Source organism: Drosophila gunungcola, unplaced genomic scaffold (assembly GCF_025200985.1).
Source record: "Drosophila gunungcola strain Sukarami unplaced genomic scaffold, Dgunungcola_SK_2 000019F, whole genome shotgun sequence".
Lineage (NCBI taxonomy): Eukaryota > Metazoa > Arthropoda > Insecta > Diptera > Drosophilidae > Drosophila > Drosophila gunungcola.
This window is the reverse complement of record NW_026453201.1, coordinates 262,499-278,936: the sequence shown is the minus strand read 5'-3', so window position 1 is coordinate 278,936 and position 16,438 is coordinate 262,499. Positions and strand designations below refer to the sequence as shown.

Genomic DNA, 16,438 nt, shown 5'->3' with positions numbered 1-16,438 from the left:
GCGAAAAAATTATTTTCCAAACCAAATTTGTATGGTAAATGTTGACATTTTTTTAAAATCGTAGAAAATCGACTATCAAAACCCTCTTCAGTGGATTAATGTTTGACTTTATGATTTCATATGAAAATTGCGGTCAGGATCTTCTACGCCAATTTCGATGTCAACGGCGACACGGCTTGCGAGAACCGGTATAACTCAATCAAATTGTCATTTTAAATAGTGTAAAATATGTTTCTTATTTCCTCAAACATTGCCTAAATATTTATGTCGTCAATTTTATGTGCACTGTTTTCATTTGCAAAAAAAAAAATATCGAAAAGGCACTTTTTTTTGGCCTCTACGGGTACTTCCCCCTTTAACATCATAAATTGGGCTTACCCTTGACAATAATTTGAGTCTTAGATAAACTTCCTGTTCTTTGTTTTGATTTTTCTAGGGAAAATAAAAGTCTTACCAAAAATCAATTACATTTAACAAAACCCTTGCAGCTATTGTAAAAATTAACTATTCTTTAAAACATCTAAATTTCGATTTATATGCGTATATGTTTATAAATATTAAAGCTCTGATGATATAAAATCGTTTTCCAATTTGCATAAAATTTTTTTTTTATATTCCGACTGTTCTAATGGGAGCCAAATTTTAAACGTTATTGTGTTATATTCGTCCGATCCGGCTCGTTTCCAGTTATTTACTACCTAAAACAGGAAAACTACTTTTCGAAAAGTTTCATGCAGAAAGCTTTAAAACTGAGAGACTAGTTTGCATAGAAACGTAAAGACGGACATGACTATATCGACTATTCTAGTGATGCTGATCAAGAATATATGTATTTTATAGGGTCGGAAATGGCTTATTCACTGCGTTGCAAATTTTTGACTAAAACTATAATACCCTCTCCAAGGATAAAAAAATACCAATACCAATACCTAGATCTATTGGTAAGGAATGTAAAAATGTACTACTAAAACGATTATATAGCTAAAAGGTCTTTTTTATGTACTTGGAAAAAATAAAAACATAAGTTTTTTGTATAACACCACAAATTTAAAACTGTGCAACTTTTTGCTGCATAATAAGATGTGATTTACTGGGTGAGGGAAAAGATAAGTTATGTATGTAGGAAAATAACCGAAAATAGCGCGAGCGATCTAAAATTTTAAATTAACCCTGGTTCGCTTTTGGGATTATAAGTAGATTGCCTTGTTAATGTAAAATTGACCACATATGCGATAGTTATGGGGAAAATGGTACGTAACTTTGTAAAGGGTTTTTAATTAGTAGCACCCACAACAAAATAAGGTTTCAACAAAATAAACGTTGGTAAATGTCTGTGGTTTATTAAATATAAAAGTAAGGGCTTATTCTTGGTAGAATTTGGTTTTCTTAGGGTCCGGAAATCCTTTTAAAAAGAGCACGGGGATTTTTTTATTCGCGTTAAAATATGCTACCCTATATAGCTGTAAGACAATTGACGATAGTATAGATATTAACGATGGCGCCTGTGCTACTGCTCACCATCGACTATTTTCGCCAACATCGATACATCGAGTGGAACGACCAAGTCTGGTGCATACTCGACTGAACCCGAGAGGATGTTTAGCAAAACCGTCCAAATAAAGTCAGACAGAAGGGCCTTCTTAAAGCTAGGGCATTTAAACATGCTATTAATGCTAAACAAAAATCGATGGTTGTTGGACTATACTAAATTTTTTTTACCATATGTAATGCTACTTTACTTATTAAATAATGGACCTAATTTTTTTTCATTGGCATAATGTCTACTGAACTAAATTTATATTTATTTTGTTACTAACATTCCATAAGTTTCCAAAGAACAGATTTTATTGTTTTTTTTTGTTTGAATTCATAATAATATTAATTTCAACAAATTGAATCTGTATTCATTAAAAATGTTAAGACAAATTTTTATTTTAGCAGAATACTGAAAGTGACCAGCCACTGCTTGCAAAACTGGCTAAAAGGGATATGTACGTACCTGCGACATCAACAGAGTTTTTTGAAACGCAGGCGAAATGATTTCGGATTAAGGAACTGCTCTAAACTCAAAAGTTGTCAAACAACTTATGTTTATAAACAAAAATTGGAGGATTACCAATAACTAGATTCGTATGATCTCCTTTTTAATGGAGCTTTTGAATCTAGCATAACCGTTAGGGAAGACCTCTACATTTTAAAATAATGGACACTATTATCTCTGTTTTATTTTTATGTTTTTAAGTTTGAAGCCAATAATGAATTCGAAAAATAAATTGTTATTTCTTAACATTTAAAACGTTTTAATACAAGTTTTAATTTAAGTGAAGCTTTCGAAGAATAATCTTAACTTGTAAGCCATTTAACAAATTAGTATAAACCGATGCTGTTGCGAATGCATCGATATATTGCGAAAAAAAAACTTCGAAAATATCGATGGTGGCACTAACGATTGTGCGACAGCGTTTTAAAAATTTATATATATATATATATCGTGTTATTTTGTTTAAATTTTACGATACTGAGAGCGACTTGCGTTCGCTATTTAATGCGTCATTTGTGACACCCGCAGCCGAATGACGAATATTCATATAACGAGTGTTGGGGTGTACCAAATAATTTTAGCTAGGCACGTACTTAAGAATTTATGATACCTTATAGCTTACATAGGTAAAAGAAAGTGCGACAACGCTTTACCTTTCCTAGGTAAAGATTTTAATTTCTCTTAATAATTTAGGTATTGTTAGGTATTTAGGAACTGATATATGTATTTTTCCAAATAAGCTTGATACCACTTGATTTAATTTTGCAATATGTTCGCCAATATGCTAATAAAATAACGTAATTGAACTGCATATTGAAAAATAAGTTAAATCCACCGCATATGCATGTTTTAAAATGTTTCTTTTTACTTGTTTCTACCAGACTTAATTGCCAGAGCGTATACACAATATCATAATTTATGTACAACTTCGTAAAAATTAAACAAAAAATATTTTTAAGATGCTTGTTTTTAACCTTTGTTGTACCTTGTTTATTACCTAGATACTTCTCAAATTGTGTACATTACATAGGTACTTATTTTAACTAGATCCAAACTAGTAACTTTCCCAACTCTGCATGTAACAATTGTAAAAGCGTACCTAGGTAACATTTTTTGATACCTTTTACCTTACCTAGGTGAAATGTCACGCTACCTTTTAACTTAACTTTAGATTTTTGTTTATCTTAAAAATGTGCTTTTCTCACTGCATATATCGTAACGCGTGTTTTTAAAATCTGTAAGAGCCAAAATTAACTCAAATCTCATATAAAATATGTATAATCCTTAAATGTGAATCTCATAATTATGTTGTTAAATCGTATGAATGAAATGTTATTTTGATTAAAATAGACTATTTCTTGTTATTGTCGGGCACGGTATTATTTTTCTGTTGGGAAAAGGTGTTGCATTTTCAGTTGAAGCCGTCTGGAAAATACCAAAACAAACCGATACGTCCACAGGCCCAGCTATCGATAAGATTCGGTGGTGACACCGACTGTTGATAGCGGGAGAGGATCTAGCTATTTAAATTTAGCCCGGCTCGCTCGTTATCTGGGTTAAATAGCCTTGAATACGTTCACTGACCAATTTTGGGAGAGCGGGAGGAAAATGGCGAACGACTTTGGTGTAGGTCAGGGTTTTGCCTTAGTTGCTGCAGGAAGTCGTAGGAGAACGGTCGTGAAAAATTAGTTCATAAATTCATAATTAGTGTTTAGATAATTTAATGTGACTAGACATTTATTCGTCTTAAACCTATAAATAACAGTGCTTTTTTAAAAATATTGAAGCCCTATCTAAAGGGCCCCGGAAATTTATAAGATTCGGGAAGGCGAATGCTTACCTGGCGGACTTACCCTGGTCGTGAAGACTACGTCGTCCATCAGCAGCAGCATCAGCCGCAGCAGCAGCAGCAGCGATTAGCAGCATCATCCGCAGCAGCGATTAGCAGCATCAGCCGCAGCAGCAGCAGCGATCAACAGCAGCAGCAGCCTTCACCGTCAGCAACTCCAGTAACTGCCTCCGAGACGGCCACATACGGAATACCCGCGCTGAACACGTGATCATCTCTGGGATCACCGACGCACTGCCTCCGGGCCCTCGGGCGCAGACGCGGAAATAATCCTCCGGACCATTGGGCTCCGTGCGGACTCACGCTGGGTTTCGCCGCTAGCGGTCTCTTCTTCTGGCTGCAGCTTCGACAATAAACAACGTTGAACTCTGCAATGAATTAGTTGTAGTTATTAATTTGTGAAATCAGGCAGTCAAAAATTGTTTCAAAATACTCACTGTGAAATCTAATCTGGAATTAGAGGCAATAATTCCGCACCCCAGCCACGCGTCCAACTACGTCTAAATTGGGTCGCGAAATTTAATGACGTATGGGATTTTTTTTTAGCGTACTTACCTTTTCAGCACGTCCCTTCTTTTCCTCTGGAGCTCCTCAGGATTAGGTGACCCGGTTGGCAAACGCCTCCAATTTGGTGCCGTGTAATTCACCCTCCGGGGCAATTTTGCCAAACACTTGTAATTTTAAGCGTACAAAGTTTTCCCTTCCATTGTCGCTTTGACCACTTCTCATCTGGGCGACGGCTGGAGTTCGACGTTAAGTGTTGCTAATGAAAAGAGTAGATTATGAGTAGGATTTAAATCTGAATGTGTTCTATAATTAATCTTGCCCAAAATTAAATGTAAACAAGCTCCCGAAATGGTTGTGTGAGTTACCTTGGGCGGGGAAATGAGCCGATCCTAATCCACCAGGAATAGACTCCGGTCTGCCGGAGATGGGGTGTGCCTCCAACATTACCTTTAAGGCACCCAAGGAAGGGTGGGTGCGTTGTGGCGAGGACACCGAAGCCACCAATTTCGTCCAATTTTTTTAATGAAAAAAAACCTTGTTTTGTTTTGATTTGTGATAGTGATGGTAATCGTCAAGTCAGTGACGTGAGACGTCCGATGAGTCGAAATCGATTGTTCGGACTGCAGGGCATAGGGTGTACTCCGCCCTGGGACTCCGTGGCTAGCCGGCGCTGCCATCCGGGAAAGATGTAGTTCCGCAACAAAGGTAAAATGTATCAATTACATCGTTATATTGACATATCCAAGCGATATGTTAAATATCATTTTGTTATATTTGTTAAACAGAGAGTATTGTTGGTCCGATACTTTAAAATTTTTCGACATCCCAAATCGGCATATTACTCACACAAAAAAGTAAGACCATGTTATAGCCTGATTCCATTGGCGCATTAAAACGCATTTAGCCTAATGCGCATTTACTTACACAGGGAATCCCATAAGGCTAAATGCCGCATTTAAAATAAATGCGATTAAAAACTATTCGCCCCGAACATATTTAGGAAAAATACCGGAAAATACCCATGTTGAACGATATTTTATTCGTGCCACCACTACAACAGCTGTTTTCTATATGCAAGGTTGGCGCAATTTTTGATGTCTTTTGAATATAAAATCTATTTTGTATAAAAATGACTGAAAACTAAAGCGCACGCTGCAAATTCTGCTCGCAGTACCACATTGCATTACTGCTGGATCTCTGGCATAAAATAACTTTCACATATACGGAGATCCTTGCCCTTTTTGGAAACTGTGGTGGTCTCCATTGTAATCCCGTCATAACAACGTAATCAGCTTCTCTTCCTTGTCGTCCAAGTTGGCAAATGCCTCGGTCGCATTATAGATGTCCTGCTGAGCATTACAGGGTTTAGTAGACTCACTGATGTTCATTTATTTTGATTAATTTCTTTAGGACTTGCCAAAATGCAAAAGTAAACAAACCCAGAGCAGCTGCTCGTGCCACTCACATGTCGGAGTAGCATTAGCTAAATGCTAATGCTCCAATGGAATCAGGCACATTTAAAAAGTCCAATAATAGCCTGATTCCATTGCCGCATTGAAACGCATTTAGCCTAATGCGCATTTATTTACACAGGGAATCCCATAAGGGTAATGCCGCATTTAAAATAAATGCGATTATTAAATGCGATTAAAAACCATTCGCCCCGAACGTTTTTAGACAAAAAAAACCGGAAAATACCGATGCTTGACGATATTTTGTTCGTGCCACCACTACAACAGATGTTTTCTATATGTAAGGTTGGCGCAATTCTTCATGTCTTTCGAATATAAAATCTATTTTGTATAAAAATGACTGAAACCGAGAGCGCAACACCATTGATCTATTGATTAAATGTGAACATTGCGCGAATTCAGCAGAACACTAATGCATCAGTTATCAGTGATTATTATTATACCATCGATATACGCTAGCATACATGTATCATGTATCAAGATAAGATGAAAGAATTGTTGCATCATGATCAATGATCATACGCGTTCAGCAGAACTATCGTAAGAAATCCATCAGAGACCAGTGATCTCTGCTGAATACGCCCATTGAGATACGAATCATGATTGGGAACTTATAGCCTCTTCCCACACTGTCCAACCATTGGAAATAGTTGGGATTTTTGACATACATATGTGAAGCTCCTATTCCGACAAAGCACATCCACCATAAATAAATATTAAAAAATAATATAATATATATAATATAGTATAATATATTTTGGTGTTGCACAACAGCAAACCCTAGGTTGCAGGAGATTTTATTTACAGTTAATACAGAGGAGTTCAATGATGACGAATTATAATTATAAATTTAAAGAACATATTTGGGCATACCTGTTGCTTCGGTGCCTTCCATTTTTTAAAAGATCAGATAATCATTTATACACTTATTCATAGAATATAAAAGTTTGTTAGAGTTTAAGACCCCCTTCAAAAATAGTGTTCACGCCAATGTATTTTGACGGATGGTGGCTCTGTAGGAACACCGGGATGGTGAACCATCCAAAATTCCAACTGTTTCGCTTAAATGGGCTCTGTCGGCCTGGGCTATTAAGCAGCTGACCGTAGTTTCCAATAAATCGCAAACATATTGCGATACCATTTGTATTCAACCAAAAGAATTGTCAAACAGTTGCAGAGCAAAATTTTTTTTTTGGCTCTTAGAGTCTCAAGTTTTGTTTAACAAAATCTACTATTTTTGTTTACATTATGAAAAAATTCTTCTCATAAAAAGTGTTTAACTAACATAAGGACATTTTAAATCTAGGAAGTTGTCTGAATCAGCTAATCTCAAAAGCTTGAAAAAATGCAAAACAAAAAAACAAATTTGCTCGGAGTTAATTCGCACTCTGAAACTTTGTCCGATGAGTAATTAAAAAACCTACGGTAATTTTGAAATTGTAACTTCATTAGGCCACAGACCAAGTTTTCTGCTGATTCGAAATTGGTGCCTATTGGGTTAGCTTTTTTACTAAATACTTTTTGAAAACTGCGTGATTAATGGAGAATCAAACCTTTAATATAAACTTTCTTAATTTCTAGTTAACCGTTACTAAAAAAAGTGAACATAAAAAATATAAGGATTGTAAGATATGTACGTGTTTCAGTACGCGAATCCGCGCGATCAATTCTTCGTTCACTTCAAAGTACCGATCAGCACTCCATTGGTTGCAACTACACACAAAAAAGACCGAAAGTAAAGTACAGATAGTATCACAATGGGCGACAGTACATGTGATGACGATGCGCACCAAGAGCGTTTGCATAATAGACTACTAAATATAGCCGCAAAAATGAAAATTTCACATTTTTAATTTATGGCTTTTGTGTTATCCCAGCTATAGCACATGGTCCAAAAAAGTCGTTTTCGAAGGTTATTTAAGCAACAAAAACCGCGACTTTTTTCAGTTCAGAGCAGCTAGCCCTGCCTGGTTATGCATTTTCTTCTAAAAGTATGCATAACCATATAAACATTTTTAATAACCATTTATGTATACAAAAATACAATGTCGCTAAAACCAACAAAAATATCAAAAGGGGAATTAAACGCCCAACACTTGTCGCATGTTGCAAATGCATACAAATTGCGTATATTTTCCGAATTTACATTTGAGCCTATATATCGGAAAGCAGATCGCTTTCAATTAGGAAATGCATTTTACTTTTACACACTACAGGCGCTTTAAGGACAAAAAGCTGCATCTAAGCTCAAGAACCAGAAGTGTATGGGAATCGCCAAAAATGGCAAAGCTTCTGATCTGAGCCTAAGAGTAGTTTTCTCCGTTCATCCGCTGTATCCAGAGATAGCTGATGAGACTGCGTTGTCGTGCAGACGAAACTAGCGCTAGTCCTATCTGAATCCGGGGCTCACTCCCTAGGGTGCTCGTGTGATTAGAGTTATCATAAAGTTGTGTTATAAATATTTGTAACCAACTATGACCTCGATTTTTTAACTTCGATTTATGTATACATTTGTTAAATATTAATTACTTTTTAATAATTAAATTTTAAAAATAATCTTAAAAAAATAAAAAAAATTTGTTTGAAACCAAAAAATTAAAAATTGCGCAAGATATTAACAATTATTTTAAAAGCAACGACGTTATACAGGCCTGTTCCAGTTCTCACTCGGAAGTAAATCCGTTAGCATTGGCGGATTTCCCTCTAATATAATCAAAGTTCCCTTGGGAAAATAAAACAGCTGACGGCCGCTACTGCTCCTTTCCAGGCAAATCTCTGATCAACATTTGGCACGCAGCTGTTCCTAATCTTTGTGCATTATTGGTGCACACATTTATTGTCTAAAATCAGTCAATAAATCATTGGTAAAGGCAGTGATGGAAACTGACCAACAAAAGTGTTCAACACCTCGTGTGAATCCGCTGGTTGGCACCAGTGTTGCGAGCTTTTCACAAGTTGTGTTCGGGGACAAAGTTGCCAAAGACGTGTAACGATCCTGCTTTGCTGAGGTGGCTCAACGGTGTCCAGGGGCTCGTTCCAACATTTATTTATGTCAGGAGTGGTTGCTGGAAGAGGTCGACCCGGTTCCCAGAGTATGACACGTAAGCGGGTTCAGTGAAATCGAATCGGTATGCGTTTATTAAGAATTATTTGTTACATAAGATATATAGAGTTCGTGCTGCAGGGGCTCGTCCGCCCGTAGGTTGCCGGGGTCTTCCGTGTCGTCGTTCGGCGTCGTCGTTGGGCGTCGTCGTCGCGGTGGTGGCGGCGGCGGCGGGTGCCCTGTGGATGAGAAAGAAAAAGCCACGTCCCTCTTGGCTATGCTATGGAGGCCGCTTGGGTCTACCAGTTTCGAGAAGAGGGAGGAGCCGCTTGGGTCTGCCAGTTCCGAAAAGAGGGTGGAGGCCGCTTGGGTCTACCAGGGAATGAGAAGTGTCGCGACCACAAGGGGTCGGCCTTGCCGATCTGATCGGTCTTAGTTCCGGGCGCGCAGGGCCGGCGGTGGGCCTCGGAGAACCGAGTGGTGGTCAGGGCGCGTTGCGGACCGACGCAACCCGGGTGAGAACCAGGTGGGATCGGTTCGGCAGACGGCCGAGGAGCGCCTCGGAGAACCGAGTGGTGGAGTCCCCAGAAGATCGGGTGTCACTAATGACGGTCGGTCTTGGGGTGTGGGATCCCAAAGGTCGGATATCACTGATGACGGCCGGTCCTTAGGGGGTGGGAAGAAGGGGAAGGGGGGGGGGGGGGAAAGCTAACTACAATGTATTGGGCGGACGGGGTACTAGACCCTATCCCGAAAAAGACTCCGCAGTTAACTCCCAGAGAAGTTTGCTCACTCCAAAGTGTAAGCCTTACCTTCTCCGATCGCCGTCGGCCGCAGAGTGATCTGTATGGGTCCCCGGCGCCCTTTTTATATCCTCCCGGCCCTCGCCAGTGTGACTGTAGTTTCATAATCCTATAGCCATGGCCATACCGCGTGTGGCTTGTGGTGGCTATTGGTCAGTGTGACCGTTTCCTTTGTTTGGCGCGCCCGCCCGGATATTTAAATTTGAATATTTCCGTTTAACTTAAATTTATTTCGGCTTCTTGCCTTTGTACGGTATTGAACTTATAATTATTTCGGCTTCTTGCCTACTTAACGACTATCTATAGCTACTGCTTATGTTATTATATTGTATTTACTTTGTGCGCTCCTGAGCGTCACAGACGATGAAAAAGATTCCAACACAACACGTTAGGCTTAACGCCTAACGTTAGGCTTAACGCAACAATTACACACAGAAACTCATACAAAGAAAGGAATGTGGAGGGAGGAATAAACAGCAACGAGTGGCAATCATAACATAAGCTTTAATTCTATGTAAAAATGTAATTCAAAGTAAATCAGCATTTAATGTTAATTCTTATTTTAATAGCGTAATATTACGAAAACAAAACTAAAGATCCGACACGGCCATCCTGATATTCACACGTTCTCGTGTGTTACAGATTTTTAAAGAAAATAAAAATCATAAAAATAATAAAACGTATTAATACGTCGCTCCACTTTACTTTTTATAATAGTTACTAGTTAATTAGATTATTCATTTGCAAAGAGCCTTTACTAGGAATCGATTCCCAAAGATTCTAATAACATCTACAACAAGCACACCACTCAAGTTCTCCACCACTAATTAGCCGCCTCACCATAGCCAGGTTAATACATGAACATGTACCTATGGCAACCTAGTGGCTAGAGTTGATCTAAGTGTATGATTGTATGAACTTTGCATTGAAGTCCATCAATGCCACATGATAGTTAGAATCCTCTAACTGATTCTTCTACGTCGCTTGCTTCATTGGAATCTACCAATAAGCTATCATCATTTTCTATTATCTGACTCTCTGGGAATCTCTTCAATAGCGAGTTTTCTTAAAGCTTTGTGCGCGTATTAATACGTTCGTTTATTATAGCCTGATTCCATTGCCGCATTAGTGGAATTTTTAAATGTGCCTGTTTCCATTGGCGCATTAGCATTTAGCTAATGCTACTCCGACATGTGAGTGGCACGAACAGCTGATCTGGGTTTGTTTACATTTTAATTTTTGCAAATCCAAAAGAAATAAATTAAAAATAATGAATATGAGTGAGTTTACTTAACTCTTTAAAGCTCAGCAGGACATCCATAATGCGACCGAGGCATTTGCCAACTTGGACGACAAGGAAGAGAAGCTGACTGCGTTGTTATGACGGGTTTGCAATGGAGACCACCACAGTTTCTAAAAAGGGCAAGGATCCCCGTATTTGTGGGAGTTATTATATGCAAGAGATCGAGCAGTAATGCATTGTGGTACTGCGAGCATAATTTGCAGCGTGCGCTCTAGATTTCAGTCATTTTTATAGAAAATAGATTTTATATGCAAAAGACATGAAGAATTGCGCTAACCTTGCATATAGAAAACAGTAGTGGTGGCACGAACTAAATATTGTTAAACATCGGTATTTTCCGGTATTTTTTCTAAAAACGTTCGGGGCGAATGGTTCTTAATCGCATTTAATAATAGCATTTATTTCAAATGCGGCATTTAGCCTTATGGGATTCCCTGTGTAAATAAATGCGCATTAGGCTAAATGCGTTTTAATGCGCCAATGGAATCAGGCTATTAGTCAGTGATTTTAAAACATAGCGGTCCCCTTCAGATAACTCTGACACTAAGAATGGGCCTTTAAACTTATTATCTAATTTGGTCTGATGCCTCTCTTCGTTTTTAAGCAAAACATAATCACCAATTTTAAAACATTTAACTTAACATTTGTTTCTATCAAATCTTTTCTTTTCGTATTTAGCATTATTTTCTATATTTACTTTGGCGTTTTTTTTTACAGTGCGTAAATCTACTTTATTATTTTCTACGCACATATTAAAAGGTCTGGCTTCTTTCCCAATTAATAGTTCTAGAGGGCTTGCGAAAGCGTCATGCCAAGTACGCTGACTACTTTCCTCGGCAGTCAGCATACCTTTCAGGGTGCTCATTACTCGTTGTATTTGGCCGTTTGCACGGATGGCTCCCGTTGCAATTAAATGTAATTGTATTTTTTGCATATTACAAAAGTCTCCGAAGACTGCTCCGGTAAAACTCATTCCCTGATCTGCTATGATTGCTTGTATGCCAAACATAGATATTGACGATTTCACAGCTTCGACACAATTTCCACTGGTAATATTTATGGTATGGTGCAAATAAACAAATTTAGTAAAGGCGTCAATCTTGACTGTAATATACTCCTTTTGATCCCTTTTGCCACTTAATTTTCCTGTTATATCTATGTGAATAGTATGCAATGGAATATCTACTTTTGGTATAGGGTGCAGTTCAATTGGTAATTTTCCTTTGGGTGGTTTTGTTAATTTACAGGTGATACAATTATTTACGAGTTTTTGGACATATTTAGACATATTGTCGAACCAGTAGAACTCATACATCTTGTTCAATGTCTTTTCCCACCCTAGATGAACTATTGCCTCATGGACGTGGTTTACTACCGACCACCTAAATGATCTGAAAGACTGCGCGTCCTACCATTTCTTTGGATTATGCGGAAAAGTATTTTAGAACGCAATTCATATGTTTTGGCCAATTTTTCTCCCAGTTCTTCATTTTGAATTCTTGAAATAATGGATAAAGTTTCTTCATCTCGTTGCTGCTCAGCAAGCAACCAATTGTCCGATATTTCGGCCAATTACCTTCGGTGGCAACGGATTGCGTGACAAAAAATCTACGTGGGCCATTTTTGCACCAGGTACATATTTCATATCAAAATCAAACATCTGCATATAGGCCCACCAACGTTGTACTCTTGGTGTAAGGCTTATTTATTTCAAGCTAGCAGAGAATTCGTAAATACAACAAAATGCCGGCCATGTAAATAGTGTCGAAAATGTTTCATAGCGTTAAACACGGCTAGTGTTTCTAACTCGTAAGAGTGGTAACGTGATTCAGTTGCGGATGCTTACTGAAATATTCATGACCCTAGGTTTATTGTCGATTTTATGGAGTAGTAATGCACCGCAGCCATCCATGCTCGCGTCAGTGTGCAGTTCCATGGGATATTGGGGGTCAAAAATTAAAAGCATCAGCTTATCAGTTAAAATTTCCATAATTTTTTTTCGCACTTCCTCTTGGTCGTCATTCCACTCGAATACTTTATTTTTACAGGTAAGGGCGTACAACGGCTTCATTATTTCAGAAAATTTTGGGACGAACTATCGAAAGTATGACGCCAAACCGATAAACTGCCTTACTTGTGTAACTAACTGCTTCTTCTTTTGTACTAGAGGTTATTAAGATATCGTCCATATAAACTATGACGGATGAATATGCCAGTTCACCTAACGCCTTAATAACCGCCCTTTGAAACACAGGTGTCGCATTCTTAAGTCCGAAAGGCATTGTTAAGAACTCAAATTGACCCTCTGGTGTAACGAATGCTGTACGTTTAACTGAGTTTGGATGAATCGGAATCTGGTGATAACCGCTTTCCATATCCAAACACGTATAACACTTTACCCCACCTAATCTAGCAATCTGATCATTAATAAGAGGCAACTTTTCTGCCACCGTGTTCGAACTTAACTCGCGGTAATCGACACAGAGTCGGACAGATCCGTCTTGCTTTTTTATCAGAAGCATTGGACTAGCAAATGGAGAAGAGCTAGGACGGATGATATTAGCTTGTAGTAATTCTTTTATTCTTTCTTTTTCTTCGACGCTGAGGATTAATTAATCGAATATGAAACTTTGTGGTTGTCACTCGGCTTTTAGGGAATCCATTTATAAATGCGTCCGAGAATTCATTCAAAATACACAACAAGCTTGACTTATTTACAACATCCAAACCAGTATTGATATTTAAAAAATTACAACTATTACTCAAAGCAGAACAGGTATTTATAGATTCAGTTTTAAACAGTTTAAATTTATCGATCGTTATTGATACGCCAAAACCCTGACTTAGAATTTTGCGGCCAATTATAATACTATAATTAATATAACTATCTTGAACAACATACAGAATAACTACCAGCGTGTACTCGCTTATCATGACATTGGATAATATTTGTAACGTACTAGTTACCATATTATTTCCTATACCTCTTAAGCTAACAACATTATTGGTTCGTGCGCCGGACAGTTGTTGGGATACCGATTCTGCTCCAGAATCAAAGCAAAATTTTTCTTCTGATTTGCCCTGGATTTTTGATGATATACGTCCTGGGCAAGCCGATGCAATATGTGCTGGATTCCCACACCGGTAGCACGTAATGGTTCCCCTCTTAGCGTCGATCGGTCGGCTGGAGTGGTTAATTGACGGCTTCCATAAAGGGATAAACATTCGCCGGCTTTTGGGCGACCGTTAAGTTTCCGCTGTAGTTTCGTTGCCTTCGAATTGTTCCAGAATGAGTTCTTTGAACTGGTTCCAGGTCATTCCAAAATAACTAATTTGGGATAACCAATTGGAAGCGCTACCCTCCAGGGATTTACTCAGTGCTATGATCAGTGCGCTTCCATTCATAGGTTTTTCTTACACTATCAGGTCCACTGTAGAGCACCAAGCAGCTGCACTTACCCCTGCGATATCGGGGTTGAACTTTGGTAATCTCACTGGATTGTTTTCACTTCCTTGTGGTTCTGCACTTTTCACTGCTCTTATCACTTCCATCATGCTTCGGTGTTGCATTTCCAGAAGTGCACAAACGCGATCATTGGACTCAATTTGGGGTGTAGGCGATCAAACTTCTGATGTCGGAGCATCGAGTTCCTCAACGAATTCTGCGGCATTGCGAGCAGTGCGCTTTCTCGGCTTTGACATTTCGTGACCGCACCTTGATCGATACTGTCTGATCTATCAATCAGAACTCCCTTTTATACAGCCCAAATTGGCCAACATCCTCTTGATTAGATACTTTGCCAAATACCATATGGCCGTCTCTTTTACTCGTACCATGTCACACCGAGACTACACATAACAGACCTCCGTTAGGCTTCACGCAACACTTACACACAGAAACTCATATAAAGAAAGGAATGTGGAGGGAGGAATAGAGAGCAACAAGTGGGATTCATAACATAAGCTTGTGAGGAGTCTTAAAACTCCCCACAAATTTCGAGGCAGGAGAGCGAGAATGCCGGAGGAGTCAAGGGCCACAAGGTCAAACGGTAAACAACGGACCTTGGACCCGGGCAAAGCGGAGACACAGTAAATTAACGGTACCACGCTGGACATTGGACCCTCACACGGCAAGGGCAACAGGGTCGAACGGTAAATTGGCGGACTTCGAACCCGCACAAAGAGGACGCACCGTGAACTAACGGTGCGGCAGTGGACCTTGGACCCGATCACGCGAGCTGGAAAAGGGAAATAACGGGACCATCACAGGCTATAAAAGGCGGCGCAAGCGCAGCACACAGGAGAAGTAATAATGCGAGAATCAAAGCGAGTGCGTGTACGCGAGACCAGTAGCAAGTTAATCAAGTGCCGAGTACCAGGATGAAGATCGCAAAGTCGAGACGCCTAACGACTGAGAGTCTACAAGGCTAAGGCTTCAACGCTGAGATCCAACGGGTGCTAGGTCGTGGTTAAATCGAGCTCAGGGAGTCCTCGCGTGGAGTCTGCGATAAAGGTGGCTGGGCGAAGAGGTCGAACCTAGTTCAACCTGCTAGGCGATACACCTTGTCGGTCCCGACAGTGAGGTTCGCATAACATCCAGAGTCTCGAAGGAGCCGTCACGAGTTAGATACCAGCAAGCAGTCGACGACGAGGAGCGACGCCGCGAAGGACAGCGACGAGGAGCGACGCCACAGAGGACGACGACGAGGAGCAGTAGCAGCTGAAGAGCCGCGAGGCTTGTATAAGGAGACGAATAAAAACCGTTACGATCCCAACAGAACTCTTGCGTTATTCATTGGTCAAAGGCAATCACCTCTCTGAGCTAGCCGCCCGTTGACGTAGCGAGCGAGAATACATAAGAAATCAGGTCGTTACATCTGGCGCCCATGAGGGATTGCCCTGACCAAGAGAACAAAAGATCAAAGATGGGAAAGTCCTGGATTTATAATCTCAGGAAGGAGGACTTCGCCGAGGTGAGCAATGTTCTGGGAATAGAACTGGAGGGCTCGGTAGAGGCGATGAGGAAGACCCTGGCAGAGACGGTTGACCGCATAACAGAAGACCCTGTCGTGACAGAGTTAGTGGCAGGTCTGGAGGTCGAATTCCGGAAGCTGCCGGTCCCAAAATTCAAACTAATAGCCGCAGATGCCGAAGGCCTTATAGGAAGCCTGGATATTCAGAGCATTGCAAGCGACGGCAGGCAGCGAGAAGGCAGCAGCGAGAGGAACAAAAGCGTACGGCCACATCCGCAGGACTACGCAAAGGTGGGCAAGCAAGTCCGAGAGTGGAACTTTCGGTATGACGGCAACGACAAGCCACTGGAGTTCCTGGAGCAGGTGGAGTGGTCAGCCGTGACATATGGTCTGGATATAAGCCAGATCCCTCGAGCAATGCCGGAGCTGCTGCAGGGCAGAGCCCTA

At 39.9% G+C, this 16,438-nt stretch overlaps 1 protein-coding gene across 3 annotated transcripts in view; it reads right to left on the bottom strand.

The window, feature by feature from the left end:
• Positions 1 to 4,975, bottom strand: part of LOC128263826 (uncharacterized) — a 457,572-nt gene extending 452,597 nt beyond the window's left edge. Inside the window, exons 1-4 of one of the 3 annotated variants that reach the window (XM_052999086.1) lie at positions 4,763 to 4,975; positions 4,446 to 4,653; positions 4,328 to 4,390; positions 3,882 to 4,258 (exon numbers count right to left, since the gene is read on the bottom strand). In XM_052999086.1, coding sequence (XP_052855046.1) covers positions 3,882 to 3,933 — 52 coding nt within the window. In that variant the 5' untranslated portion in view covers positions 3,934 to 4,258; positions 4,328 to 4,390; positions 4,446 to 4,653; positions 4,763 to 4,975. Of the gene's footprint in view, positions 1 to 3,881; positions 4,259 to 4,327; positions 4,391 to 4,445; positions 4,654 to 4,762 lie in introns of those variants that run through there. The other 2 variants (XM_052999084.1, XM_052999081.1) reach the window with 2 other exon arrangements.
• Between the last annotated feature and the right edge of the window lie 11,463 nt (positions 4,976 to 16,438).